This window comes from Strix uralensis, chromosome 9 (genome assembly GCF_047716275.1).
Source record: "Strix uralensis isolate ZFMK-TIS-50842 chromosome 9, bStrUra1, whole genome shotgun sequence".
In the NCBI taxonomy this organism is placed as follows: Eukaryota; Metazoa; Chordata; class Aves; order Strigiformes; family Strigidae; genus Strix; species Strix uralensis.
In genome coordinates, this window is record NC_133980.1 from 30,727,647 (window position 1) to 30,754,695 (window position 27,049).

At 54.4% G+C, this 27,049-nt stretch overlaps 1 protein-coding gene and 1 pseudogene across 1 annotated transcript; one reads left to right on the forward strand and one right to left on the reverse strand.

Moving 5' to 3' along the window:
- LOC141946966 (uncharacterized) overlaps window positions 1–17,193 on the reverse strand; it is a 28,505-nt pseudogene extending 11,312 nt beyond the window's left edge.
- Window positions 17,194–17,475: 282 nt separating this feature from the next.
- LOC141946967 (uncharacterized) lies at window positions 17,476–24,978 on the forward strand. Its single transcript, XM_074877436.1, has 9 exons — window positions 17,476–17,482; window positions 17,697–17,704; window positions 18,194–18,432; window positions 18,640–18,796; window positions 19,788–19,947; window positions 20,041–20,084; window positions 20,213–20,278; window positions 21,289–21,569; window positions 24,599–24,978. Exons 1-9 carry the CDS (start codon window positions 17,476–17,478, stop codon window positions 24,696–24,698), a joined length of 1,062 nt encoding a protein of 353 aa, XP_074733537.1. The 3' UTR covers window positions 24,699–24,978.
- The last annotated feature ends 2,071 nt before the right edge of the window (window positions 24,979–27,049 follow it).

Sequence of the window (27,049 nt, forward strand, 5' to 3'; positions counted from 1 at the left end):
TCAAAATCACATTCATTCAGCCACTTCTGCTTTTCTACCCAGCTCTGCTTCCACTGTAACACTTCCCTCCTGTTGCTGATCTCTGGAGCTCATCAGGCTCTGGGCTTTCAGTGCCTGCAGCAGTCCCTGCCTCCTCAGTCACAGCACTTAGGCTTTATTTCCTTGTCACTGCCCTTCACTCTGTTACCTGGGTCTCTCAGCCTCTCTCAGCTTACGTCCAGTTGCCAACGGCCTGTTCCTTCAACCCACCCTACTAGTCAGACTTACCTGCCCATCCTCGTGCTGCTCTTTCACCTCCTGCCTGAGCTGCTCCAGCTGCTGGTTGGCTTCTCTTAGCTCTCCCTGAGGCTGAAGTAGTGTCTCTAATAAAGCACTCTTCTCATGCTCCTTTTCTTGCAGGACCTGCATAGAAACAAGGAGAAGACAGGTTTAAACTTCCCACACAGAATTTGTGTGGCAAGGCTCCAACACCGACGGGCTGACGCGTTCTCAAAGCGCCGTGTTGCTGCTCTCCCAGGCCCTTCTCTGCCCACTTGCAGACACAGCTTCCTAAGTGAGACTGGCCGTATGAACATGGTCCAGCCACAGTCCCCCTGTGATTGAACCTCCAACAAACATCTAACAGGAAAATGTGTGGCACTTCTCAAATGTCTCGCCTTGCTGGTGAGGGTGTCCCTCATCTTCTGCTGTGTCCTGTTTGTCTTTCAATAGCAACTTTTACACCTAGTTAGCAGCAGAGAAAATGCAGGGCTGCCAGAGGGCTGAAGCGAGCAGCTCCTTCAGAAAACTCATGTATTCCAAGTGGGGTTTGGTGAAAATTACTTCATTTTTAAGGTATTCATTAGACTTTGGTAAAGTACTGACATGACAGGGACACACTGACATCTCTGAGCACTGCCCTGGCATTTCAATACTTGTAGACACAGTTGGGGGTACTGCTGTTCCCAGGCAGACTCCGTGAAGAGGACTTTGGGTGGGACACAGGGAGGACTCTCACTGTGTGACAGGGTTGCACAGGAGATCTGGGCACAAAAGAGCTTACCAGCAAGTGACTTAAAACAGCCCAGAAGACACCCCTGTTTTACTGCTCAGAAATATTTCAGAGGAGTCTTGAAAATTGTTTTTCTTTTGTCAACAATCCTGCCATGCCCCCCTGTCCCCCCCAAACAAAAACCCCATCCTCATGGGGATTCAGTCCTACAAATTCCGTTTGGTCTTTAACGGAGTTAAGGTTATAAGCATGCATCAGTACAGATCAAAGGAGGACTGTTAAAGAGAACTGTGAAGATACTCTGAGGTAAGTCTTAAAAAACCAATAGCAGCACAAAAATCTCAACTGAAAGGTGATGCTTCTGCCTGGCTTCCTCTGACAGGTCTCACTCCTAGTCCCAAAGAGAACCCTGCTTGCCTTTCACCTCACCAAATTCAATGTAGAAAACATGTAGGGCATGCTCCACACAGCCTGACATCCAGACATCTCCCACGGCTCTAGCCTTGCAAAAAAGCTACACAAATTCTCCTTTCACAGTCTGTACCTCTTGCTTGGCATTTTCAACTCTGGTTCGTTCCTCCTCTTGTTGAGCTCGCGTGGTAGCAACTTTCTGCTTCATATCAAACAGCTTCTCCTCGTGCTCCCCTTCTGTCTCTGCCCTCTCTTTTTCCCATTGCTCCAGTATCTTCTGCAGCTCTGAATGATGCCCTTCCCACTCGCTTGCCTGAGGAGCGGAGGGAAAGACTTCAAGGTGAAGTCCCAGCCACGCTCCTCAAAACAAATGTGAAGCTTCATCCCTCTCACAACCCCCCACCTCAACAGTGCACAACAATGGCTTTGTGCTCTCCATAAATCACGTCCTGTCAAGGAACTTAAAAGGTGGGTCAGCAGGTGGATGAATCATAGAATCATTTAGGTTGGAAAGACCTTTAAGAACATTGAGTCCAACCATTATGAAAAGGAGATGTTACCTTCCTCTCTCCATGGCTGCCTGTTTCCTAGCACCTGTCTCCTCAGGATTTCTCTCTATTCTTAGAGTCTATTTTCAAAGCTCACATCCCTTTCCATCAGTGAAAAGATGTAGATGAACTGCAGGGTGAGAAAGAGACCGGTACCCTGATGCCCCAGTCACAAGACAGGCCACGAACGGAAGTACCAGGAACAAGGGGCCTGTTCCACATGCGTCAAGCCCAGAGATAACACCTCTGATGACGGTGACAGGACAGAAAGAAAGGAAGAAAGTTCCCGTGACTGCAGTTGGCAGCAATGTGAGGAGTCTACTTCATGGCAGACAGGAGTCTGTAAGATCCTACCCCTTTCCTGACAGGCTTTGGGTGGGGAGCACCCAACCTCCAGCTAAACTTGCCTTAGGCCCACACTGAATCTGTGGCTGCTTCTACTGTCCTGGCAGAGTCCTGGGGGTCTTCACATGCCTTCAAGTACAAGGTTTAGGGTTAGGGAGAATAGGGGATAGGGTTAGGGGCTAGGGGTTGGGGTTAGGGGTAGCGGTTAGGATTAGGGGTTAGGGTGGAGGGTTGGGGGTTAGGGGGTAGGTGGTAGGGAGGAGGGGGAGGGGTTGGGGTTAGGAGCTGGCGGTAAGAGGTAGGGATTAGGGGTTGGGGTTAGGGATGGGGTTAGGGATCAGGGGTCAGGGTTAGGAGTTAGCATTAGGCGTAAGGGTTAGGGGTTGGGGTGAGGGGTTAGGGGAAGGGGTTAGGTGTAGGGGTGAGGGGTCAGGGATTAGGGGTTGGGGGTCTGGGGTTAGGGGTTTGGGGTTAGGGTTACGGGTTAGGGGCTAGGGGTAGGAGGTTGGTGTTAGGGGTTGGGGGTTAGGGGTCAGCAAGGTGTGACCTATGACAGATGGTTTCTCCCATTTCACACACTCAGGTGATTACTCTTCTAAAGCCAGCCCACAAAGCTTGCTTGAAGAATTCAGAAGCATATTGTTTCCTACCAGGTCTTGTAGGAGCTGGTTTATTTCCACTTCCTGATCAGCTTGCTGCAGTTTGAGGGTATTGTTACACTGCTGTTCCGTCTGCAAGAGCTGTTGTGCCATGTTTTCCTGTTCCTGCCTCATTAGAGATCGCTCTGCTTCCAGCTCACACTGAAGGCACTTCACTTCCCCTGCAAACAGGACAAACAGCAAGATTCAGAGTCTACACAATGGTTCTGACTTCACTGACCTTACGCCATCTGAACTCCAGTGCAGGAGAGATCTGCCTCCATCTCCTTCACTCCTCAGAAGCACTGCGGACACAGAGCTATTTTTATACCATCTTCCCTAGCAGGGGGATCACCAGAGACAGGAGGCTCTCACCTTGTATCACCTCCTTGGCCTGCGTGACTGTGTGAAGCTGGATTTCCAGCTGACTCCTGGTGATCTCCAGCTGAGATAAGTGCTGCTGAGCTTCAAACAGGCTGGATTCCAGCGTCTCCTTCACTGACCTGTGAGTTGTGAGTACAGAGAGAAATGAGTTTGTTGCTCCTGACGCCCACTGAGAGTTATTCCAGTAAGAAGTCATTCAAGATCCCTACCCCTGAGTACAGAAGATGGGTTGCAAGGAAACTTGTATACAGAAAGCATATTTCTGCCATTTAAAATAGCGATGCCGGCCCCTCCGGGGGATGCCCAGGCTTTGCTTATGACCCAGCATAACACAGAAAGCACAGCTGAATTTGATCTCAACGGCCCAATCTGGAATTGCTGTTGGCTGACACGCGGGTAGCTGTGCCCAGAATCTGGGCCAACAAGCAAAAGCCCGGGCTCTGCTCACAGCCCTCAGCTCATCAGCGCTTCCAAGCTGCTCTGCAGGGGGACAGAACAAGACTATTTCCCTGGGTGACTTTTTGAATGCTGTTCACAGTGTAGCTATAGGTAAGTAACTTTCCAGACTCCTTGTATTTAAAAGGGACTCAAGAAATACATCAGATGATACAGTAGGATCTCTCGCTTGGAGCAGCACTCGTAAGAAATCTGAACTAGATTTTATCTGAACAAGGACCACTGAAAGGAGAGACGGGCAGCCTTCAGTTTCAACTGTTGAAAGTTCAAGAGAAAAACTTGCTGCTTTTCTCTAAGTGTTGCTAACTAAGGAGGCAGTAGCCCAAGTGACTTGTTGCTCTCTAAAATGGAAGCTGTAGTACTGCAGAGCCAAATTCTTACAGCCACAGACTTCAACCAACTGCTGCGTATGACATGAGGGTTCTGGAACCAGGAGCTGAAGTGACCTCCCTGATCTAACACAGCGCCCTGCGTGCCAGGTTCCCACAACACACAGCACTGCCTCGCTAGGACGGGGGTGCCATAAAAACCACAGCAGTAGAATTTCACTGCTTGGATGGACAATGGAGGGTGTATCTTCAAGGAGAACAAGCACATATTTCTGATTGTGCCAATCTCTGGCAGTCCAAAGCAAATATGCTCCATTTTAGGATAAACAGAATCAGTCTCTAAAACAGAACAGAAAAGATCGAGTCCAAAACTGTGACAACAAAAGGCTCTTGAGAACAACATCTGCCAAGAACAGTTGCTGAATTTTTATCTATTGTCAAAGGTTCTTCAGAACTAATTTATCTTCTCAAAAAATAATGTATCCCTTTTCAAAAAAATTTTTAAAAAGGAGATGAACATTTAATACTTTAGTAACAGCCCAATAACTGACCAAACATAACTCAGCTGGATCAAATAAGAGAAGCTGGAGCTCAGAAGAAGCAGCAGCTCTCAAGAAACACTGAGTCAAAATGGGTGTTTATCAGCCATCCTAACGACATACTCTGGAGTAATAAAGTGTAAAAGTCAAGAAACATGAAAAACAATGTCTAAAACATCATTTGTACAGCTCTGCAAGTTCAGGAGTCTTCTAAAAAACACCTACAAGGATGACAAACAACTCCATTTTTTTTTTCTGAGCAGAACTTATCACATATGACCTTAGAAAGGCAGAAGGACAGAATCTTGCTCCTTCTCTGTGTAACTTCTCCACATCTGTCTCTAAACAGCAGGTGGTAAGGAGTACAGGACGCAGACATCAGTGATGGGCAAGAATCCTCAGAGACGTGAGGATTCAAAAGAGGTTTCCCAGCTGCTGGAGTAACCAGCCCTGGGTCCTGCACCACAGTAACAAGAGTTACCTTCCAACCAGAAGGCCCTCGAGATCTGCAGCACCAGCCTCTGGCTCCACCCTAGATGGCAGTGTCCTACTCACAACGTCTGCATGGAACAGCCATCGACAGCCAAACTACTTGATAAGGACAGATCTATGTTCAAATGCATAGAACAAGAAACCAAAACCAGAGAGAAACTTCAGTTTCAGTAAACGCCTGCAGGGTTTAATTATTGCTCAATTCAGAGCCAAGCTGCCTTGCTTTGGACTTCACACAGGAATGTGCAGGGAGACATAAACCTGAGCCCGAGGCCCAGGAGATGTTTGCTAGTTTGAGCTGTCAGGAAAACAACGTTAAAATCATAGTATACTTTTTTTCATTTTGCTCAAGATTCTTTCATTTTCTGCCCGTGGAAGGTGAAAACATTTGAAAAGCACACAGGATGCAATAAATCCTCGTGGAATGATTACCACCTTTATAATTACAGACATTATATAATGTCCTGCCTAGGGTTTCCTCCCCGCCCTTACCTGGCCTCTGCCAGCTGCTCTGACAGGCCTTGTCTGTCCCGCTGCAGGGCTGCCAGGCGCACCTCTAGGGCAGCCTCCTCATGCTCCAGGAACTCCTTCTCTTTGGACACCGTGGCCAGTGCATGCCCCTGGCGAGAGGACTCCTGGCACAGCTGCTCCAGACCGCTGCGAGCTGACTCTTGCTGGCGGTAAACCTGAAAGCAGAACAAAAGGCAGTTAGAGCCCTTTCTCTGGAGTTCTGTGCAGAGCCAGCCAGTGCCACTTCTGCCTCAGCTGGAGGAGAAAGAGCTCCTGTACTGCGGGCTGGAAGTTTAAGAGCATCTGCTCCATACCACGCTAATACCCTGGGCTGCCAAAAGGCACTGGGACTGTTAACTTGGAAGTGATGAGTAAGGCCACGCTGGGCTGCCTGCGACCACACAGCCCCTTCACAGCAAACATAAATACACCAGACTACGTGTTTGCACGCAAAAATACGGCACCTTCCAGATCTGCCACCTTGCAAACTGGAATTCTATCAGAATCTATCCCAGTGCTGGAAATTTTCAGAAAAGTTTGAGCAAAAGCAACTTTGCTTGCTGAAGAAAGTGAAAATACACGTGGTTTCTCCTTCTGGAAAAAAAGAAAAAGATCCAAGTGCATTGGCTGCAATGAGGTGATGCTGAGCAGGGAAACAGCCCTTGGGGTGATTTATTGAAGTCTGGCTGATGCGGCCAAAGAGATGGTAGACTCTATTCCTACAGTAGTTCATGTCAACAACACTATTTGCTTGTTTTACACAAAGAAGTTGTCTAATATACCTTGCTGGTATTCAAACTTGAAGATTAACCATGTTTTTTTAGCTTTTTTCTTCAATATAACACCTCTGCTTTTCTTCAATATAACACCACATACCGTGGACTCCAAGACTGACCATCTAACAGAGAACAGACCATCAAAAACAAACAATTCTCTCAAAGTTATCCCATAATATCCAAGATTATACATTATGAAACTGACATTTAAATGATGACAAACTCCCTGGTCTCCTTCAGTGACATGATTCTCCCAAGCTCTTTTTCCAGGGTATCAAAATCAGTTAGTCCAGAGTGAAAAGTCTTGTGTGATCACCTATTTCTCATCTTCCTCAAAGCCTGAAGAGGCTCTAACAGCTCACAGAATCATAGAACCATTTAGGTTGGAAAAGACCTCTAAGATCATCAAGTCCAACTGTTAACCCAACACTGCCAAGCCCTCCACTAAGCCATGTCCCTAAGCGCCACATCGACATGGCTTTTAAATACCTCCAGGGATGGTGACTCAACCACTTCCCCGGACAGCCTGTTCCAAGGCCTGACAACCCTTTCCATGAAGAAATTTTTCCTAATATCCAACCTAAACCTCTGCTGGTGCAACTTGAGTCCTTTTTCTCTCATCCTATTGCTTGTTAATGTGAAAAGAGACCGACACCCACATTGCTACAACCTCTCAGGGAGTTGTAGAGGGCCATGAGGTCTCCCCTCAGCCTCCTCTTCTCCAGACTAAACCCCCCCAGTTCCCTCAGCCGCTCCCCATCAGACCTGTGCTCCAGACCCTGCACCAGCTCCGTTGCCCTTCTCTGGACACGCTCGAGTCATTCAATGGCCTTTTTGGAGTGAGGGGCCCAAAGTGAACACAGTATTCAAGGTGCAGCCTCACCAGTGCTGAGCACAGGGGGACAATCCCTGCCCTAGTCCTGCTGGCCACACTAGTTCTGACACAAGCCAGGATGCCATTGGTCTTCTTGGCCACCTGGGCACACTGCCAGCTCATAACCTGCCAGCTGCTGACCAGCACCTCCAGGTCCTTTTTCCCCAGGCATATTTCCAGCCACAAAGTTACATGTATGTCTTAAAATACAATTTCAACAATTTCAGGATCTCATTCCCGTTCTTAGCAGTACAAGACAGCAGACACTGACCTGCAGCTTTGTTCCACTCTCCAGGCTCCAACAAATGGAGTTTTGAAAGTTGCAGATTCGCAAGAAAAAGCGTAAGTAGAAACATGCAACCCCAGGTTTTTTTGACTCAGAAAAAGGGTGAAGAGCTACGCTGTTTGCTTCTTTTGCCACATGGGAGAGTAGCAGCCTCATCAGATTCATGGGCAAGACAAATCATCTCTCTGCAGCTTATCAAAAGCCAAAAAAGAGGCCACCACAGGCAGGTGGATTGAAGTCATCTGTAGCAGCAGAGGACAACTGAGAGAATTGCAGAACAGCTCTGCCAGCCACCAACACATTTCCAAAAGGCAGTAAACAAAGTTTCTGACCTCCAGCACTACCAAGTGTCTCCTTGACAAAACCACCCCAGAATCCAACAGACTGAGCTTCACCGAGCCGAGCAGCCAAAAGCCCACCCGGAAAGCACCAGGTGTTTGGTCTCACCTGACTGAGCTGCTCTTGGTTTCTGCCTTCTCCTCTGCCAGTATCCTCAGCTCTACCTGCAGCCCCTCCCGTTGCTCCTCCACTTTCTTCAGCAGCTGCTCCAGGTGGGCTTTCTCTGCACCGAGCTCTTCATTTGTTCTTTCACACAAGCTCAGCTTCTCCTGGTCAGAGATCCTTACTCTCTCCAGCTCAGCCACTTTACCCGACAGAACTTCATTCTCTTGCTCCAGCTGCAGTCACAGAAGCACAGAGGAAATGAAATACAGTGAGATTTACCACGGAGAAGGTTTGGCTTCGACAGAAAAAGGAACATTTCCATATTCAGGCAGTCATACGTCTGAAGGCAAGAAGTCTGAAAAGCAGCAGCAGCTGCAGACGAACACTTGGCAAGATCTTTGGCAACTGCTCACCTGCGACACAAGTTTGTTCAGTCGCACTTTATCCAGTGCAAGAGCTTCACTGACACTGCTCATATTCGCTGCTGCAACGTGTAGAACAGCTCCTTCAGCACTCAGCTTATTCTGAGCCCCTCTCAACTCTGCTACTGACTGCTCTGCCTGAAGAGACAAAAGAACAACATGAAAGCAAAGACAAGAAAATCCCTGACTTTAAGCAGCGACTCCAGATCCCCTTTGGTGTCTCTGACACACCCCCAGCCCAGCGCTCCCAATAACCATGTGGGGACTGACTGCACCAAGGAGCCTGTGTGGTCTGATCTCCCTTTTCCAAGGAGGAGAACAACACTGTCACTGTCTTCTACTGACAGAAACGGCACCTGTGCTGGTCTTGCTATCACAACTCCCTCTCCCACAAGTTCTGCTAGGAATAAGGTGACCATACCTTCTCCAGGGCCATGGTAAGCTCATGCTTCTCTTGCCTCAGCAGATCCCTCTGAAGGTGCGATTCTTCCAGTGTCTCTCTTGCAACTACCAGGTCACTCTCTAATAAAGAATGTTCTTCTTCAAGTGCGGCTAAGTCCTTCAGCCTACAAGAAGGGGAAAGACAAACAAGTTTTTAATGTAAAAACATTCTCATTTCCAAAACCAAGATTACATACTATTTCTGAGATATGGCAGTTTGAACGATTTGCAACAGCTTTCTATTTACCCCCAAAGAATGCTGCAATTTCCTGCCTAGCGCTGCATCAGTCTTTGTCACTGACCCAGGTGAAACATTCATCATTGAGAAAGTAAAACAAGCTTCCAGAAATCACAGGTTTCCAAAAAGTTCAGGTGCTCTCAACAGCTTCCTGCCTGCTAGCTCTCTCTCTCCTTTTTGATACATTAGATACCAGACTTTCCAAAGTTCTTCTTTGCATAAGACAGACTTTTAAAGTCCAGATTAACATTCTCTCCATTATTCTTGCCTGTGGCAACAAAACAATGAAGGAGCCTGCAATCTATGTGGGGAGATCTGTATGAATTTCCAATCCAATAACCATAAGATGACAGGATGATTCAGGCTGGCAGGGACCCCAGGAGGCCTCTAGCCCAATCTTCACTCAAAGCACCTGGGGTCAGTTATGGGATCAGTCCAGGTTGCTCAAGGCTCGATCCACTTGGGGCTTCCAAATTCCCAGGGATGGAATCTGCACAACCTTTCGAGCAACCTGTTCTGCTGCAGGATTGCCTTCATGGTTCCATTTTTTGTTCTCCTTAAATCCAGCCTGAACCTCTCTTGTTTCACCTTAGGCCTGTCATCAACTACTCCGGTCAGCTTTGGAATGATTTTTTTCAAGGGCCATAAAGAAAGTACAAGGAGGCAGCTCTGCTGTGTGTCAGCAGGGAGCCAGACCTGCCCACGTGCTCCCTTCACCAGTCTGTGCTACACACGCTGAGCAGACAAAATCCATTCTTTTAGGGGGGCCTCCCACCGTCCGGCAGCACCCACCCCTGCCCAGAGGAAGCTTTAATGCTCACAGGAGCTCCTGGTCACGACGTGCTCTCTCCATCCTCTGCTGCTGCTCCACCCTCTCCCCCTGGGCTGCATCTTCCCTCAGCTGCAGCTCAGTGTTACTCTGATGCAGACGCGAGGCTTCTTGCTCCGTCTCTTCAAGCTGTTGCTGTAGCTCTGCCCTGGTTTTCTCGAGGTTTGCACGGTCACTGCAGAGACAAGGCTCAGTCAGAAGAATGAACAGGCCTGAAGAGTCACGGATGCCATTCCAGTCACTCCAGGCTGGCGCTGTGGGCAGCACGGTAAGGAAGAACTTGCCCTTCCCCTCACAAGGTCACTGGAGAGGGACAGAGGAAGGCAGGCAGGCTTTTGCCTTCATTCACTGAGAAGCCGTGGCTAGGAAAGGGCCCCCAAAGAACAGAATTCAGAGAAGCAGCACATCGAGAGGGAGGCGTCTTGTATTCCAACATCGCTCTGAGTCTCCGAGACAGCCTTAGGATTCACAGTAGAGCAGGAAAAGCAGTGACAGGAGGATGCTGAAGTGCCAAACAGGGGCATACATGGGGAGGGCAGGTGAGTTCTTTGCCCGTAACAGCTCTGAACTGCCAGAACTGGAAGCAGATTGCCTCCAGACCGCAGGAGGAGGAGGGAACACTCACCTTCTGAGTGCTTCTACCAGAGACTGCAGGTGCTGCTGGTGGCTGCTGGCCGTCTGGCATTCCTGCTCCAGTTGCTCGAGGCTTTGCTGCAGCTTCCGGCACTTCTCCTCCTGCTGCCTGTGCTGGTGCAGCAGGAAACTGATAGAGTCCTGCCTGGCAGAGAGCTCTTCTTTTAGGGCCTGCAAGGAATGGGCAGGGAAAAGCACAAACAGCAATAAGGAGCAGGGAAGATGGCTCCTGATAGCTGTGAGAGAAGCAAGCAGCGAGACAGCTCACCTGAAGGCAAAAGTTGTGATGAGGGGGTGGAGATCAAAGAGAGAAAAGCAGCAGAACACAGAGCTGGTGAGACTGGTGAGGTGATAGAGTACCAAGAGTGGGATGGCTAGAAAGAAACTGGCTAAGGGAATGGAAAGGTTTCAAGATAAGCAAGGCATCAGCAGCTGAGCCTGCGGCCAGTGGTGAAGGCAAGGAGAAATTCTCACCTGTGCTGCTCCTCTCCTCCTTGCCAGCGCTTCCTGAACCAACACAAAGGCACGCTCTGCATCAACGGAGCTCTGACAAGAAAGGACGTTGCCAGACTCTGCCTGCTGGGAGCTGTCAGCGACCACGCTGGCACATTCATCTAACACCACCTGAAAGCCCACATCAAGCTGTTACTCTCTGCTCATTCTACTTGATTTTCTTTGTCTATTTCTCCTTTTTCTCCCACTTCACCCTAGAGTCATTAAAAACTCAATTCTCTCATTTCTTCAGTCAACAAAGAAGTTTTGTCCCTGCGGTCACAAGTGCTCCAGGGGTTTCTGAATACAGCTACTACAAACAAGAAGAAACAAGTGTGAAGTGGCTGGAGGCTGCCTGAACGCTCAGTTTCTTGAAGCTCTCATGAATGATTTTAGTCTCCTTCAGCTTCTTAGAGCCACGGAGATGAGGAGCACCAGGTCAACACTGGAAATAGCAATGAAAGGAAATATTAATGCTACCCAGGGAAGAAGGAAGCTGAGGAATACTGGAAAACAGCAATGAAAAAGCTAATGTTTATTCTGAGCAGTAGCACAAGAGGATAAAAATGACTACATAAGGGGAAAGAACTGACTTTGTGAGAAGCTGTGTAAAACATCTGATGATTAAACCCCCCTCCCTAGAGTGAGGTTTAGGACTAAGCTAAAGTTAGCCCTAAACAGTTAGATCAGTTGCAATTCTGGGGAGATAATAATGGTCAGTGAATGCAGAGTGAAGGAGCAGAGTTGGCAAGCGCATTGATTCAGTCAGTGACCTTTTATAAAAATCTAAAGAACAAGAGAGTCATTGCTCAAGGAGGTGGGAGAAGCCTCCAGGCAACACTAGAACACAAATGTCAAGTAGCCAACTCAAAGCACAGTCAAATAGAGACCTTACAGGAAAGGCAAAGGTACGGAAACTTCTAGTGACTTAGCTCAAGTGTCACAGGACAGCCAACTCAGAAGTTAGAGCAGGTTTGATGTCAGAAAAGTGGTATAATAATTAAACAGCCAGTAGCAGTTAACACAGACAGTATAAAACATATATATCTATTCCCTGGGCCAGTCATTTGCCTTCCTCAAGTACTTTTAAATCAAATTACAGGGATGTGGTCCCAACTCTGTACTCACCTCTGTTATATCTTTTATCAGCTTTTGGAGGGAAAGATTCTCTTCTTTGACACTTTTAGTCAATGAAGCTTCATATTCTTTCTCTAACCGACTTGCTTCCTGAGAATAGAATAAGCAAAGGGTGGGTGGGGAAGAGCTGCTCCCCTCTGCAGCATTCCCAGCCTCAGCAGCATCGTTGTGCTGATAAACCTCAGCCCTAGTGATTCCAGTGTATCCCTTCCCACATCTATTGAATTCCTTCTTTGCTAAAACTAAGAAGAGAAAGACCAACAGCTGGTTTTCACAGGCTGCTATGAAGCTGTCAATTCCAAGGAACTTTGATCCCTAGAGATTTAGTCACAGGCAGAATAGCACTGGTGCAACCCCCGGAACTGTCTGCAGCTCCCCCGCCACTGCCTGCCCCTGGGCTGACTCACACGTGCCTGATGCTCCCACACAGTCAGCGTCCTCACCGCTCTTTCTCTTGAGGAAACCACACCCCTTTGTGCTAAAGCTGGAGAGCAACCATTGGGCCATCTCCCAAATAAAGGTAAAACATACTAGAATCTCCACAGTGTCGTTAAGTGTTTTCACTGTCTTCTCCTTCTCCTCGTTCTGCTTCTGAGATTGCACGAGCAAGGCTGAGAGCTCCGTCCCCCTGAGAAGAGAAGGTCCACGTGCCATTCCAAAAGCATCGCACACCAGCACCCGCTGAGGAGCTAAGCAGCTCCCAGAAGCACAGCAGAGAAAGTTCAGCCCAGAAAATACAGCAAAGGCAGCGTTCATCTCTACAGGTTAACATGCCTGATGTTGCAAAATGGCCCTTCCTGCCCCAAAGGACTTCTGCACTCAGTCTGGTAAGGAACTGTCAGTACAGAGGGGCTTAGGATGGCCCTGGGCAAATCCCTCCCAACTCCTCTGCACAGCCCTGGGGGTACCAAGGGCTGTACAAGAGACACAGCTCTCTTTATGCTGGTCTCAACTTCTCACCAACAATCAGGTAACAGCAAAAACACTGTAATACACTGTGATCTCTTTTCCAGTCTTGTCTTACAAAAGCTTCTGTCGGTCAGACGTGTTTTTCTACCTGTGCTGTTGAAGGCCATAGCTTGGCTAGGGACAGAAACAAGGCTGTGCAGAACGGGTGGGTTTTAAATGTGAACACAGCCCGCCTGTGAATCCAAGAAGCAGCCACAAAAGGTAATGTTGGTAACAGCAAAGTTTAAAACACATTCACCTGTCCTGAAGCTCCTTCTTCTCCAGGTCCCCCTTGACTTGTAAGGGCATCACTTCCCAAGTCTTCTGGCTTGTTTCCTGTTCCGCTTGCTGCTGTGCCTGACCCTTTAGGACAGGTCTGCCCAGGCTGACGGGCTCCCAGAGCTGCACACCAGAGTTCAGGTGGGAGCAGTTTACAAGTACAGAGCCAGAACGCCTCATCTGCTCTGCCTTCAGCTCAGACACATCTCTGCAAAAGGATCAAGAAAGAGATCATACTCACACCACCATCTTTATCAGCTGACTCACTTCTGAAGCACGTTAATGGTGCAGCAGTAAAAGCTGGCAGGAAAGATGACATCTTTGCTGGGGACAAATCACCCATCTGACACTTTGGGATCGGGACACATCCTGATAGTTGAGCAATGGGTCCATTTGACGGGTTGAGGAGTGAGGCTATTTTCTCCTCAGAGATAAGAAGAAACATATGGAACAGCCAAAAGGCTTCAAGAATTAACTAGTAGGTCAGGGCATACCCTGCACATTGAGGGAAGCTTACAGCCAAGTAAGGTAAATGGCTGACAGCAACTCACAGTTTGAAACTGCATGACAGGAGAAACCTCCTGGGGTGAGTCCCCCAGATTCAGCTCTAGTGGGACTGAAAGGAGAAATCCCCCGTGCTCAGCAGTGCCCTGGCTGCTCCCTGACAGAACGGGGAAGGAAACCCAGAGAAACTCTGCAGCAGAGATCACGATGGGCAGAGGCAGCGCTGGCTGTGAAGGCGATGGCGAGGGCTGGCAGCTGGACTGGCACTGGACAGTAACTGGGCTGCCTGCTGACAGAAGGGCAGCAGCACGCGAGCTCAAAGCTTTATACAAAAAGTTATTTAGTGATTGTTCTCTCCAGTAGGTACCATTAAAGCATCTTGGCAGGACCCTGCCCTGCAGGCCCAAACATGGCTTCTCTCTCCTGACCAGCTTTGCCTTGAAGAAACCTGCAGTAACGACATCACCAGAGCTCTCGGGGCCTGAGAAGATTCACTCTGCCAAGGGCAGCTCTGAGTAGCCCCAGAGATCCAGAGCAGAGGGAAGAACAGTCCCAGGGTGCAGGGCTGAGGCAGACGGGGGCTTCTCTTCAGGGCAGCTCCTCTTCCCCCGACAGACTGTCACCCTCCTCCTGCAGGTCAAAGCTCTGGGAAGGATCAGGACAAAGAGCTGCCGAGAAGTACGAAAGCAACAGCTGCACTCTGCTGTGGGTCTGTCAGATTGGGTCTGGGGCAGCGTGGGCTCTTCAGAGGGTCCCCACCTCAGCCCTTCCACCCCAGACACCAGCAGCACACAAACCCCGTGGGTCACCAGCACAAGGCCAAGCTTCCCACGCCTGCAGAGTTTTACCCTCTGCCCCAGGCTCTGCTTTCCCCGAGGGAAAAAAGAGCAGAGCTGCGAATGACTCTGGAGCAGCGCAGGAAGTGGAGCCTTTCTTACCTCCAGTTCTCCCGCGACCTCGCCCAGGAAATCTGAATTCTGTTGGTGAGCAGCTGCTGGTTCGATGCATCACTGAGGAGCTGATGGGAAGGAGAATGTTTGTCACTCTAAGCAGGGGGCACTGGGTGTCTGGAACACACGGAAACTGTTCCCACACCCCAAGAAAAAACCCCAAACCTCTGCAACTCCCTGCAGTGACCGCCCCTCACATGCAGCCCAAGAGCTGCCCCAGCCCATCTCCTGCTCTGTGCCTGCAGCAGCCTCCGTGTCCCTGGGCTGCACAGGGCTCTCAGGGGTGGTGACCCCAAGAGCTGGATTCTACCTTCACTGCACTGGTGCCACCTGCATTTCTGTAGGTCCTACCCAAACCCCTCTGTGTGCCCCAACCCCACACATTCCTGTAGGTCCTACCAAAACTCCCCTATACTCCCCATCTCTACACATTCATGTAGGTCCTACCCACCCCCCCATAGCCAAACTTTGCATATTCCTGTAGGTCCTACCAAAACCCTCCATATTCTCCATTTCTAAACATTCCTGTAGGTCCTACCAAAACTCCCCTATACTCCCCATCTCTACACATTCATGTAGGTCCTACCCACCCCCCCATAGCCAAACTTTGCATATTCCTGTAGGTCCTACCAAAACCCTCCATATTCTCCATTTCTAAACATTCCTGTAGGTCCTGCCCAAACCGCCCCGTCCCACCATACCTCAAGGACAAGCCAGGTAGAGGCAGTGACGAGGGGCAGGACCTAGTAGGGGTCATTTCCTGTGGTGTTTTGTTTTTTTTTTTAAAGTATATCATGACATCACGGCCGGCAGTGGTGTCACGCTCCTCTGCCACTTCTCCCTTATGAGTGTTGCCCTCCATGGTGACGTCACGGCCGTGCTGGGGCTCTGCGGAGGGAGGGCTTTGCCCCTGGGGTGGGAGGCGATGATGTGATGTGACATCACATGCCCCCCCCTGCCCCCCACCCCCCCGACGCTGCGGGGGCCCCTTTGGGCCTGGAGACCCCCCCTGGGGCTGGGCCCCACGTCCTGAACCCACCCTCGCCACCGCCAGTGCCCAGGTGAGGGGGGGACGGAGGGTTCGGGGGGGGGGGGGGGGGGGCAGATTGGGGGGGCTGGGGGGTAGATTGGAGGCTCTGGGGGGGCCATGGGGCAGGACAGGGATTTTGGGAGGGCACATTGGGGGCTCTGGGGGGCAGATTGGGGGTTCTGGGGGGCACCACGGGGCAGGGTGGGGGTTCGGGGGGGCTGTGGGTCAGACCCCCCTATAACTCCCATTCTCCTCCCCCTCCCAGGCAGCCTCCCCACCCCCCATAGCCACCGTGGGGTGAACAGAGCCCACCGTGAGTCTGAACCCCCTGCTGTGGGTTCGGTTCCCCCTCCCCCTCCCCGCCGTGGGTGTGGAGGGGGAGGAGCGGATGGAGCATTTGGGGCTGGGGGCCTACACCCCCGCGGGGCTGGTGCAAAACTTCCTCCGGTTCCTGCACCTCCACGTGGGGCTGCCCTGGTGGGGGCCATGGCTGTTGGTGAGCGGGGGGGCGCTCTGTGGGGCTGGGGGGGGTCTCTGTGGGGCTGAGGGGGGATCTGGGGAGTTGGAGGGGGTCTCTGTGGGAGTCTGTGGGGCTGGGGTGTTCTCTGGGTGGCTGAGGTCTCTGGGGTTGGGGGAGCTCTGTGGGACTGGGGGAGGGTCTCTGGGTGGTTGGGGGAGATCTCTGTGGGGCTGAGGGGGGATCTATGGGATCGGGGGGGTGGCTGTGGGTTGGGGTGTCTCTGTGGGGCCAGGGCGGTCTCTGTGGGTCCGTGAAACGTCCCTGTGGGGGTTCATGTGGTGGGGATTTGTGGGGGCTGCCTCGGGGCAGGTGTGGGGGGGCTCCCTGGGGGCTGCCCCTGACCCCCCCGTCGCCCCCCAGGGACGCTGGGCCCCGCCTGGCCCCGCTGCCACCGCTGGTGCGTGAGCAGTGCGAGACCGCCCGCCTGCCCGCACCCCCCCGCCTCCAGCGGCTCCGCCAGCGCCGGGCCTGCGGGGGGGCTGAATCCGCGCGACCCGCATTCGGGGCGCTCGCCGGGACATCCCGGCCCCCGGTGCCCCCCGGGAAGGACGGGGAAGGGAACGGCGACAAGGAGGAAGGGAAGAGGGGAGGGAGGACCCCAACCCCCCCCCCGAGCCGCCGTGTTCACACCCCCCGGGCGGGGTGAGGCCACCCCCGAGGTCCGCCCCCCCACCCGCCTTCCCGCCTCACCTGAGCCCGCAGGGCCCGGAGGAGCGGCCAGAGCCGCGGGGCCGCCGCCGCCATCATGGTGGCCCTGAGGGGAGCGGGGAGAAGGGGCGAGACTAAAGGGAGGCGGCTCCGCGCAGGCGCGAAGGGGCGGGTCCGGCGACGCCGCGTCCTCCATGGAGAGTGTGGGCATTGCCAGGGCAGGGGCGGGGCCAGTAGGGCGCATGCGCAGGACGCGGAGGATAGGTGCAGAGCAACGCCGAGGCCGCCATGGGGAGTGTGGGTATTGCCAGGGCAGGGGCGGGGCCATCGGGGTGCATGCGCAGGACGCGGAGGGGGGTGCGGAGCGACGCCGCGGCCGCCATGGCGGGTGAGGGCAGCCCGTTCGGGGGCGGGCGGCGGCAGGGCGGGAAGGCTCTTTCCTCCCCTCAGCAGCCGCCGCCGCTGTCGTTGTGGAGGCGGCGCCGGTCGGGGCGGGCGCTGCCGCCGCTGCCTCCTCCTCTCCCCCCTCCTCTCCCCCCTCCTCTCCCCCCTCCTCTCCCCCCTCCTCTCCCCCCTCCTCTCCCCGCCTTCCTCCCCGCCAGCCCCTGAGGTAGGCAGGGGCTTCCCGCTGGGCGCCCCCTCCCCGCGGCACCCCCCGCGCTGGGGACGGGGGTCCCCGAGTTCTCCCTGGTACCCCCGGACCCTCACGCACCCCCGTTCCCCCCCCTCCCGGGGACCCCCCTGACAGGGCACTTGGGAACGGGGGATGGGACCCCCCCCCCACTGGGATCCCCCCCACCAGGGGGGTTTTGGGGGACAGGACCCCTCGGGGACCCCAGGTGAGGGGTGCGCCCCCATTAGAGTCACCGCTGCCCCGTTAACTCGTTATTTTCGCCATCACCCCCCCCACCCCCCCCAAATTTCCCTTTTCCTCCCCGTTTCTCACCCCTCAGGTGATGGTGGAAGAGGCCGAGCCCAGTGCCCCCGTCCCGGCGGAGGGGGCTCCACACACACCCCGGGGGGGCCCCCCCATCCCGGAGGCCTCTGAGGGGCCCCCCGAGATCCTGAGGGCTCCCCCCACACCACGGGGTCCTCCCAGGGGTGCCCCCCCATCGCGGACCGCTCCGAGGGGGCACGCCCCGACCCAGGGGGGGTCCCCCCGAACCCTGGGGGGCAGCGAGGGGCCCCCCCGCCCAATCTCGGGGCGCTGCGTGCGGCACTGGAGGTGGCTCTGACCCAGGACCCCGGGGAGGCGATGCTGGCTGAGCTGAGCCCGATTTTGGGGGTCCCCCGGCCCCCCCGAGACAAGTGTCAGCACCTGGACGGGGCCCAGCTGCTGTGTGACAGCCTGTGCCTGGTGTGGTGGAGGGGGGGCCCAAAATGCAGGAGGGGGACACCCAAAATTACGAGGGGGCACCCAAAATGGAGGGGGGCACTCAAAATACAGGGGAATGAGGTGTGGGGGGCGGTGGGAGGGGGAGTGGGGGGATGTGGGGGTGCGGTGGGGGTTTGGGGGCTCCCCCGACCCTCCCTGTCCCCCCCCAGGTGCCAGGGGGCAGCCACAGGGTTTGGGGGGGCTGCGGACGGCGCTCAGCACCCTGGAGAAGTACGGCTGGAACCTGCTGCAGCCCGGCCCCCCCGGCACTGCCACACCGTCCACTTCGGGAACCCCGTCTGCTGCGGCACCGTCAACACCGTGCAGGTACCCCAAAACCCGCAGGACCCCAAAACCTCAAGGACCCCAATCCTCCCGTATCACCCCAATATATACCCCACAGAACCCCAATTTCCCTCTCTAGCATCCCAGTATTTTGCTAACTGAGAGGGTTACTGGGACATACTGCAGGGCACTGGGCCATACTGGGGAGTACTGGGAGGGGCAGTGGGACGTGCTGAGGGACACTTTGATGTACTGGGATGCACTGGGAGGACTCTGACTCTCCCCCTGCCCTCCCCCCAAGAACCAGCACCGAAACCCCAGTTCTTCACTGACATCCTGGCGGGGGGGCTGAAGTGAGCGGGGACTGGGGGGAACTGGGAGGGACTGGGGAGAGCACACAGCTATACTGGGAGGGACTGGGAGGAGGTTGGGCTGCACTGGGAGGGGTGGGTGGGGCACTGAGCTATACTGGGGGTGCCCAGGGATGTACAGGGAGGGGCGGAGTGGGGGTGTCACTGGTTCATACTGGTCTGTACTGCTGTGAACTGGGAGCGGCTCCTCTTCCTGCCCCCAGGGGCTGCTGGTGGCTGATTCGCTGCCAATAACAGATGGGGAAGGCCCACAGGTACGGGGCTGGGGGGGGCTCTATAGGGGCTGGGGGGGCTGTAGAGGGGCTCGGTAGGGGCTGGGGGTGCTATAGGGGGGCTCTGTAGGGGCTGTGAGTGCTCTATGGGGCATCTGTAGGGTTGGGGGGGCCATAGGGGGTGCTGGGGGGTCCCTAGGGGCTGGAGGGTCTGTAGAGGGGCTGAAGGGCCTGGGGGGGGGGCTCCTGGGGTCACATGTGGGTCTGTAGGGCCCCTATAGAGCCCCTATAGATCCTGAGAGTGTCCCCCCGCCCCCTACCTCCTCCAGGCGGACCCCCCAGCCAGCCCCATGGGGGGACCCCAGGGTACAGCCCCCCCAACCCCCCCGATCCCCTATGGGGGATTACGGGGATCTATAGGGTCCCTCACCCTCTTTTCTTCCTCTCCAGCGCTATAGGGCCCCCCCCGACTCTGGAGCTGCCCCCCAACACCAGCAGCGAGGTGGGGGCTGTGCCTGCGCCTCCCGCACCTTCCTGAACCCCGGCCCCAGCGTCCTCTGCGGGGTCTGCGACTGCCCCCCCCCTCGCCAATGGCCCCCCCAGCCCCCAGGTCAGTTTGGGGGGTCCCCGCCCTTCCTGGGGGGGTCCCCGAGTTTTGGGGGTGACCCCAAGCCCTGACCCCCCCACCTCTTTTTTACTGCAGAGCTGGTAGTGACCCCACTGCACCTTCTGCAACCAGGGCTCGGGGTGCGTCTGTGATGTCTGTCACCGCTCTGGGGGGGTTCCCTGCCCCCCCGAACCCCCCTGCGTCCCCCCAACACCCCCCGGCCTTTGGGGGGGCGACTGACCCCCCCCTCGCCCTCACCCCTTCTCAGGAGGCCGAGGGGCGGCGGCAGGAGCAGCTGCGGGAGGAGGGGCAGCGCATGGTCGCCCTGGTCAGGGTGAGCTGGGGCGGGGCCTGGGGGGGTCTGGAGGTGCCAGGGGGTTCCTGGGGGGGGGGGGTCTTGGGGTACCACGGTGGGTCTGGGGGTCTCTGGGAATCCTCAGGGGGTGCTGGGGGTGTCCTGGGGGTGCTGGGGGTGGTCCTGGAGGGGTCTGGGGGGGATGGCAGGGGTCTGGGGGGGCTCTAGGGATCCTGGGAGTGTTCTAGGGGTGCCAGGAGGGGTCCTAGGGGTGGGTCTGGGGGTTCTGGGGGGGTTGTGGAGGGGTCTGGAGGGTCTGGGGGTCCTGGGGGAGTCTGGGGGGTGTGGGGGTGCCAGGACACATTTGGAATTTCTGAATTTGGAAATTTGGAAACCTCAGAACTTTAGATTTGAATTTTCCAAATTCCAAATTTGAAATGTCTGGGTTATGGAATGTTGGAATTTTGAATTTGAAAATGACAAATTTTGAAACGTCCGCATCTTGAACTGGACATTTCTGAAATTTGACATTTCTGACTTTCAAAATTTGGAAATCTCTGAACTTTAGATTTGAATTTTCTGAATTCTAAATCTGAGCTGTCCGGGTTTTGGAATGTCGGCAGTCTGAATTTGAAAGTGCTGTATTTTGAAATGCCAGGATGTTGAATTAAAAATGTCTGGAATCTGAAGTTTCCGCATTTCCAGATTTGGACCCCTCCGAGCTGTCCGTTTGTCCTGCCGGTGCTCTGGCCGTGCCGTTCCTGCAGGGCCCATCCCGGGACGCGGTAAGGAGCTGGACACCCCCCGCAGCAACTCAGGGAGTGCCGGGAGCTCCTGCCTGGCCAGACACACAGCTGGGGGTGCTGGTGCTGCTCCCTCTCCTCGGCCGTGGGCTGAGATTTAAATCTCTCCCTCACTGAGGTGCCTTTCTCCCGCCGACAGCAAACGGAGAAACCTTTCCCGCCTGTGCAGAGCGTCCTGGGAATAACTTGAGGCGCAGCGGCCGTCCTGCTGAAGCCTGAGCAGAGGCTGTTCCCTCTTTATTCCAGAGGCGGGGACAGGGACCTCCCTGGGGCGACTCCTCTGCTCGGGGGAAAGGCGCGCTCCGAGGAGCAGCCTCGCCAAGACCCCGCTGCTCTTCTCGCACGGAGTGTGGAGCCCTGCACGGGAGTGTGACACCTGAAATAAAGACTCTGGAGACCAAGGTGAGTTTGGAGAGGAGATACTGCTTTATCCCGCGCAGGGGAAGAGTCCGCAGGTCAAGCACTCGGCACAAAAGAACTTCGGAGTGTTCATACACCCCAGACTACATGGTTACACCTTTACTGCAGTGAGTATTGGTTAATTACTTATCGCTTGTACCCCTCAGCGGGGAGTGACGTGCTCGCTCTGATTTAAAGTGACAGTGGGGTTTTAATTGTCTGCGCCAGTTCAAAGGGTGAGGGTCTGTGTCCGGGCAGGTTCTTAAACTGATTTAAGTAAAACAATTTTAATGAGCTTCCATGTTCCAGGGTGTTTCTCCTCTCCAAGGACCGTAGCTCCTGATTAGAAGTTCCTTGCTGACTGTTTGAAGGACAGCCTGACCTGTCTGATGTGTCCAATCTGTCCTTGTATTTGATGAGAAACACTTGCATGGACAATAAATGTCCCCTGTGTCCTTGGGGGTGATGAGAAGCCTTTGTGGGGCCTGCAGGGGGTCATGAGAAGCAGTCTTGCGGCTGATGGTTCCCGGTAAACAATACATCCTCTCCCAGGGGTAGCAAGCACATAAAATTTAAGCAACTCTGAGTAAGGCCTCTTGTTCAGGGTACCCAATACAGCCTGGTGTATGCAAACACTGCGTTCCCTCTGGTAACGCTTTCCGTCACAAATATTCCCTCTCTCAGAGGTGCCCTTTCTGACAGGAGGGGACAACACAGACCAAGGACACTGACGGAGAAAGGGGAATGGGAAAAACACGTCACCAGGAGAGCTTCTGCTGCTGGGGTTGGGAAAGCGCCTGATTCCAGGTGCCTCTTCCTCCTCTCTCTCAGTGTCTGTGCAGGGGCTGTTCTTGGGAACAGCGTCACTGTGCTGGTGGTGACACCAGCGTCGCCACAGCCCGATGTATTTCTGGTGGATTTGAGCAGCTCGGAGATGTGCTGTGCTTCCATCAACCCGCCCGGGCTGCTGGCCAGCTTCCTGACGGGGGACGGACCATCTCTGCTCAGGACTGCACGGCTCAGCTCCATTTCCTTGGATCTCGTGCAGTCTGCGAGTGTTACCCGCTGGCCAGCATGTCCTACAGTCAGTCCCTGGCCATGTGTCACCCCATGCTCTGTACAGGCTGATGAGCTGGAAGGTGTTTTCCCCACTGGCAGCCGGCTCTGGGCTTGGGGCACTGACTGGTTTCACAATCATCACAGACTTCTCAAGCCAGTTGAAGGGTTGTGGCCCAGCCCAGTTGACCACTTCTGTGATGTGATGTCTCTGCTGGACATACCATGAGGCACAAGCAGTCACTTCCTGAATAAATGGGGATAAACTGGGAAAAAAACCCCACAGATGTCAGAAAACCCCCCAAACTTCCCAGGTGACATGGGACTGGGACCCTGCCAGCCTGCAGGGCACTGCCATCCCTCTCGTGCCCTGAGGAGAAACCTCACCACAGGGGTGGCCGGCAGCCACGGGGCCTTAATGGTGCCGGGTGTGGGCAGAGAGGGACAGGGTCTGCTGTCACCAGTGTCCCCGGGCTGTGGGGACATGGGGACGTCCTGCTCCTGAGGGAAATGTGCGATGGCCCTGCTGAATTAGCACCCGCCTCACACGGTCAGGCCGCCGGCAGGGCCTTGCCCCACAGGAGTCAGGTCCTGAGGAGATGCCTCAGCTTCCCCTGTTTGCAAAGGGCAGGGCAATGGCAGGAGGGGAGCTGGCTGTCCCTCGGGGTGTCACAGGTGGGGGGGGTCATCGGAAAAGGGATAATTATTCCCCCCAGCTCAGCCTCCTGGCCAGGGTGGCTCTTGCCATCCCCTCAGGGTCAGGTCCCAGCTTGGCAGGATCATGGCTCCTGCCAAGCATTCAGGGAGAGGCTTGGAGAGCCTTTCAGGACACAGGAGGATTGGAAGCACTCAAAAAAGGGATGAAAAATTAAAAAGCAGGTGCATTTCTGCAAAACCAGCCTGTTTTGGGTGGACAGGGCTGACAGCAAAGGGCAGCACAGGCTCATCGCTGGCGCCTCACCACAGGGTCTGGCCTGGCACCTGGGTGCTTTGCCCTGACCCAACCTGTTCCTGCTCCTTCCCTCACCATCGGCTGCTCTCGGGGTACAGGGAGATATTTTGGGGGGCAGAGTGAGCCCAAGACCATGGCAACGAGCCCGGGATCTCTGACAGCTTTTGATTTTGAATGAGAATGAAAACAGAAGAGTCAGTTCCTTTTCCCATCTCAAAGCTGAAGCAGAGAAGAGAAACTTAAGAACTGATAAAAAGTAGAGCATTTCGAGGTACCCAGCTGCAGGGAGATCACTGCCCTCCTGGTCAGGGGTGCAGTGTTGGACTAGCAAAGTTTCCAGAAAGGTGCTGGTTCATCCTGGGTGGAAACACTGTTCCTTCCACCAGAGTTAAAAACCTGTGGGCTGCAAGGTGTGACAAACAGGGTTATTGCAAATCACTTCATCCCGTAACACAGCTGCAGACTTTGAGAGATAGAAACCATCCTGCATCAGAGCGGGAGCCCTCAGTGTCAGCGGGAGGCTGAGCACGCCAGAGAGTCTGTCCGTCTGTCCTGGAGTTATGGCCAGTCACACTCCATCTTCTCGTGCTTCATTTATTGGCTTTATTGAAGACTTTGGAAACACCCTGCTAGAGCAGCAGGAGAGTGACCCCTCCACCCTGGAAAGGGAAGGGGGCTCATTGTCTCCACGCTGCCCTCATCCTGCTGCTCTCCCCAAAAGGAGAGGAAACCCCCCCAGAGGATGGGGGAAAAGGGCTGAAATCCAAGTCCTCGGCATCCTCAGCTGTGCTTCGATTGCCGTCAGGTCTCAGCTGGTGACGGCAGGAGACAACCTGGGCCCAACTGAGCCAAATTTATGTGTTTGGGGGGATCTACACACACTCATGTGCACACATAGGGACGCTACAGCGAGTGATTACTACGAGTAGTAGCCTGTCACCGAGATCACGGCTGGCGTGGCACACCCGTGCCACGCGGGTGGCAGCACGGGGACGGTTTCCTTTGGGGTGGGTGCTGATGGCTTACGAGGCCACGCGCGTGTGCCGGGGGCCCGGCCCTGCCTGCACGTTTCGGGGAGCTGGGGCAAGAGGAAGACTTTTGGCAGGGGTTGACCTGAAATGACATTTTGCTGCTCTGTTTTTCTCACAGCTTCTGCAGCGGGGTGAGATCTCCGTCCCTGCAGCCGTTGAGATGCACACGCGTGCCGGGGTGTCACTGCAGGTTCACTGAAGCGGCTGCTTCAATGTGAAACAGGAGCAGCTGTTCCATGTTTGGGTTGCTTAACCCCCTCCTAACTGTAATAAACACAGTGATTAAGGACACACAAATATTACCCTGGAGAAAGGGGACCAAAAGCTTGGAAAAGGATGAAAGAATCACACTGATTATTCCTTTAAAAAATATGTTTCCTTAGCTGAAGCTGCTAAATTTGACTCAACTTTACACGCTGGAAAGGTTTTGCAGTTGTTGTTTGTTTGTTTGTCTGTTTTACAGTGAATAAAGTGGTTTTTTCCTCATCAAAACCCCCACCAACTCTCAGGCCGAGTGATGCAGTTTCGACGTGTCACGCAGGCAGGGTTAGCGCAGATCCCACTCTCAGGAAGGTCGGTGTAAACCCCAACACATGAGACTCTGGTCTGGAGCGGGGCTACAGGTGCCTGACACCAGCACCTGGCCGCCCCCACTGTCACAGCACGGGGTTTGTTTTTCAGAGGAGGGCTGGGAAGGGACAGGCTTCACCCCGGGTTCATGCTGAGGGGGGTGCAGGGCTTTAGTCTTGACTCCTGGAGCACTAAATCCCGTCTGGGGGATGTGGGGCCATCAGGGGTTTAAAGCTGGGAGCTCCTCTGCGGCTGGTCCCAGCCTAAGGAGGGGTAGGGCAGGGAAAGGCAGGTGAGCCCAAGCTCCACCGCAGAAGATCTCCAGCAGGTTGGGGCTCCGTGCCTCAGTTTCCCCACCTGCCCTGTGGAGGTGGTGCTGTTGCCACACAGGCCATCGGCAAAAAGCCTTTGGAGACCGACTTCCACCGGGATTCATTACTGGGGGGCGGAGCCGCGGGACACCTGGTTTGCTGATAATTCACCCCATCCTAAGGCAGGTGTTTAAAATAGCTCCTGTGCCTCACTGTGCTGAGAAGGGCCAAAGGGTTTCAGACGCCGCCTCGGGGGCAGCTGGATGTTTTCCTTGCGGCAGGACGTGGGCTGAGATGCCACCTCCAAGTCTCCAGCTCTGGGGGTCCCTGCGGCGAGCCCGGCCCCCACTCCCCAGGGGGTTTTTCTCCTTGGTGCTCATCTGCGTTGTTCCAGCCGTGGCAGGGGTTTGGCTGTTGCTCATCTCTCATTCCCAGACAGGGACGTGCAAAACACAACCCTCGCTGTTGCTGTGGCTGCAGGCTGCCCTGGCCAGTCCTCTCTGCATCACCAAGCACCTTTGTTGGGGATGGATGGGTACAGGAAGCCACAGGTGTGATGAGTGCTGGCCCTTTGCGAGTCCTCAGCCATCCATGGGACTCTGGTACTCCCAGAATGGGAGGTCCAACAGTCTGAAATCTCATCCTGCTCCTGCTTCATCATTTTTTTCTGCTTTCTGAAATGTGGGTCCTTCCCCTGCTGACAGCAGGGAGCAATAAAAAGTTGTGAAATAGAGGTGGGAGTGCAATGTTGGCTCCAAATCGCTTCCTGCTGGAAAACTCCTGCCTCTTCATCCTCTCCTATCATAGCTGACAGCCCCAAAGGGCAGCGAACATCTCCCTGTCAAGGAGAAATGAGGGGTGAAAAGGCCTTTTCCTTTCCCCCAGCCCCTGTGCCACAATGCGATGATGTGGAGGGGACCAACGGGCATCGGCTGCCCATCTTCAGGTCTCCCGTCACACCTACCGTGGTCCTGTCCCCGTGGCAGAGGTCTGGGACATGACTCTGGTGGCTCTCAGCCCCGTGAAGGCGTTACTGCACAGGAAGGCGGGTGCACGGGGATCAAACACGCACCGATCCTTTCCCAACACCCAACCTTGGATACACCCCGTCACCCTGGCAGGACAAAACGGTACCCGGGCAGCGGGATCTTGCCGGGGGACACGATGGCACCGTTCCCCTCCTGCAGCACAAGCCTGGCAGGGACAAAATCATCAGCAACAGGTGGAAACAAAGTGACTACCAGCGCCCCAGCCCCGCGCCTGACCTGCTCAGCCTTTCTGCGGCGAGTTTTCTAAGGAACACCGCAGCAGTCAGCCAGCGTTTACGGGCAGGGGGGGCTGAGCTCAGCCCGCAGCCGGGGCAGCCGCCAGAGCATTTCAGTGGTGCCGAGGGGGACGGCAGCCACCTGAGGGGCTCAGGCTCCTCGCGGTAGCAGGCAGCATGGCGGGGAGGTTTGCTTTGTGTAAGAGCAGCTTCCCTGATGGTCCGGGGGGAAAAGTGAGTGAGAGAGGAGGTTAAATACAAACCACGTCTCAAAACAGGCCTAAACTTTGAAGGCGTGTGGAGCTGCGCTTCCTGCTTGTAGCAGCCCTGAGGAGGTGAAAGATGCAGCTGAGTTTAAAAAAAAAAAACCAAAAAAGCAAAACAAACAAACAGAGTTAAGGCTTTCTGCTGAAGACGGAGGCAC

Bases quoted from the DNA above. Each gene is read 5' to 3' on its own strand.
- LOC141946967 (XM_074877436.1), top strand. The intron at 19,948-20,040 runs GTCAGTTTGGGG...TTTTTACTGCAG, and splicing joins ATGGCCCCCCCAGCCCCCAG to AGCTGGTAGTGACCCCACTG. The intron at 20,085-20,212 runs GTGCGTCTGTGA...ACCCCTTCTCAG, and splicing joins TTCTGCAACCAGGGCTCGGG to GAGGCCGAGGGGCGGCGGCA.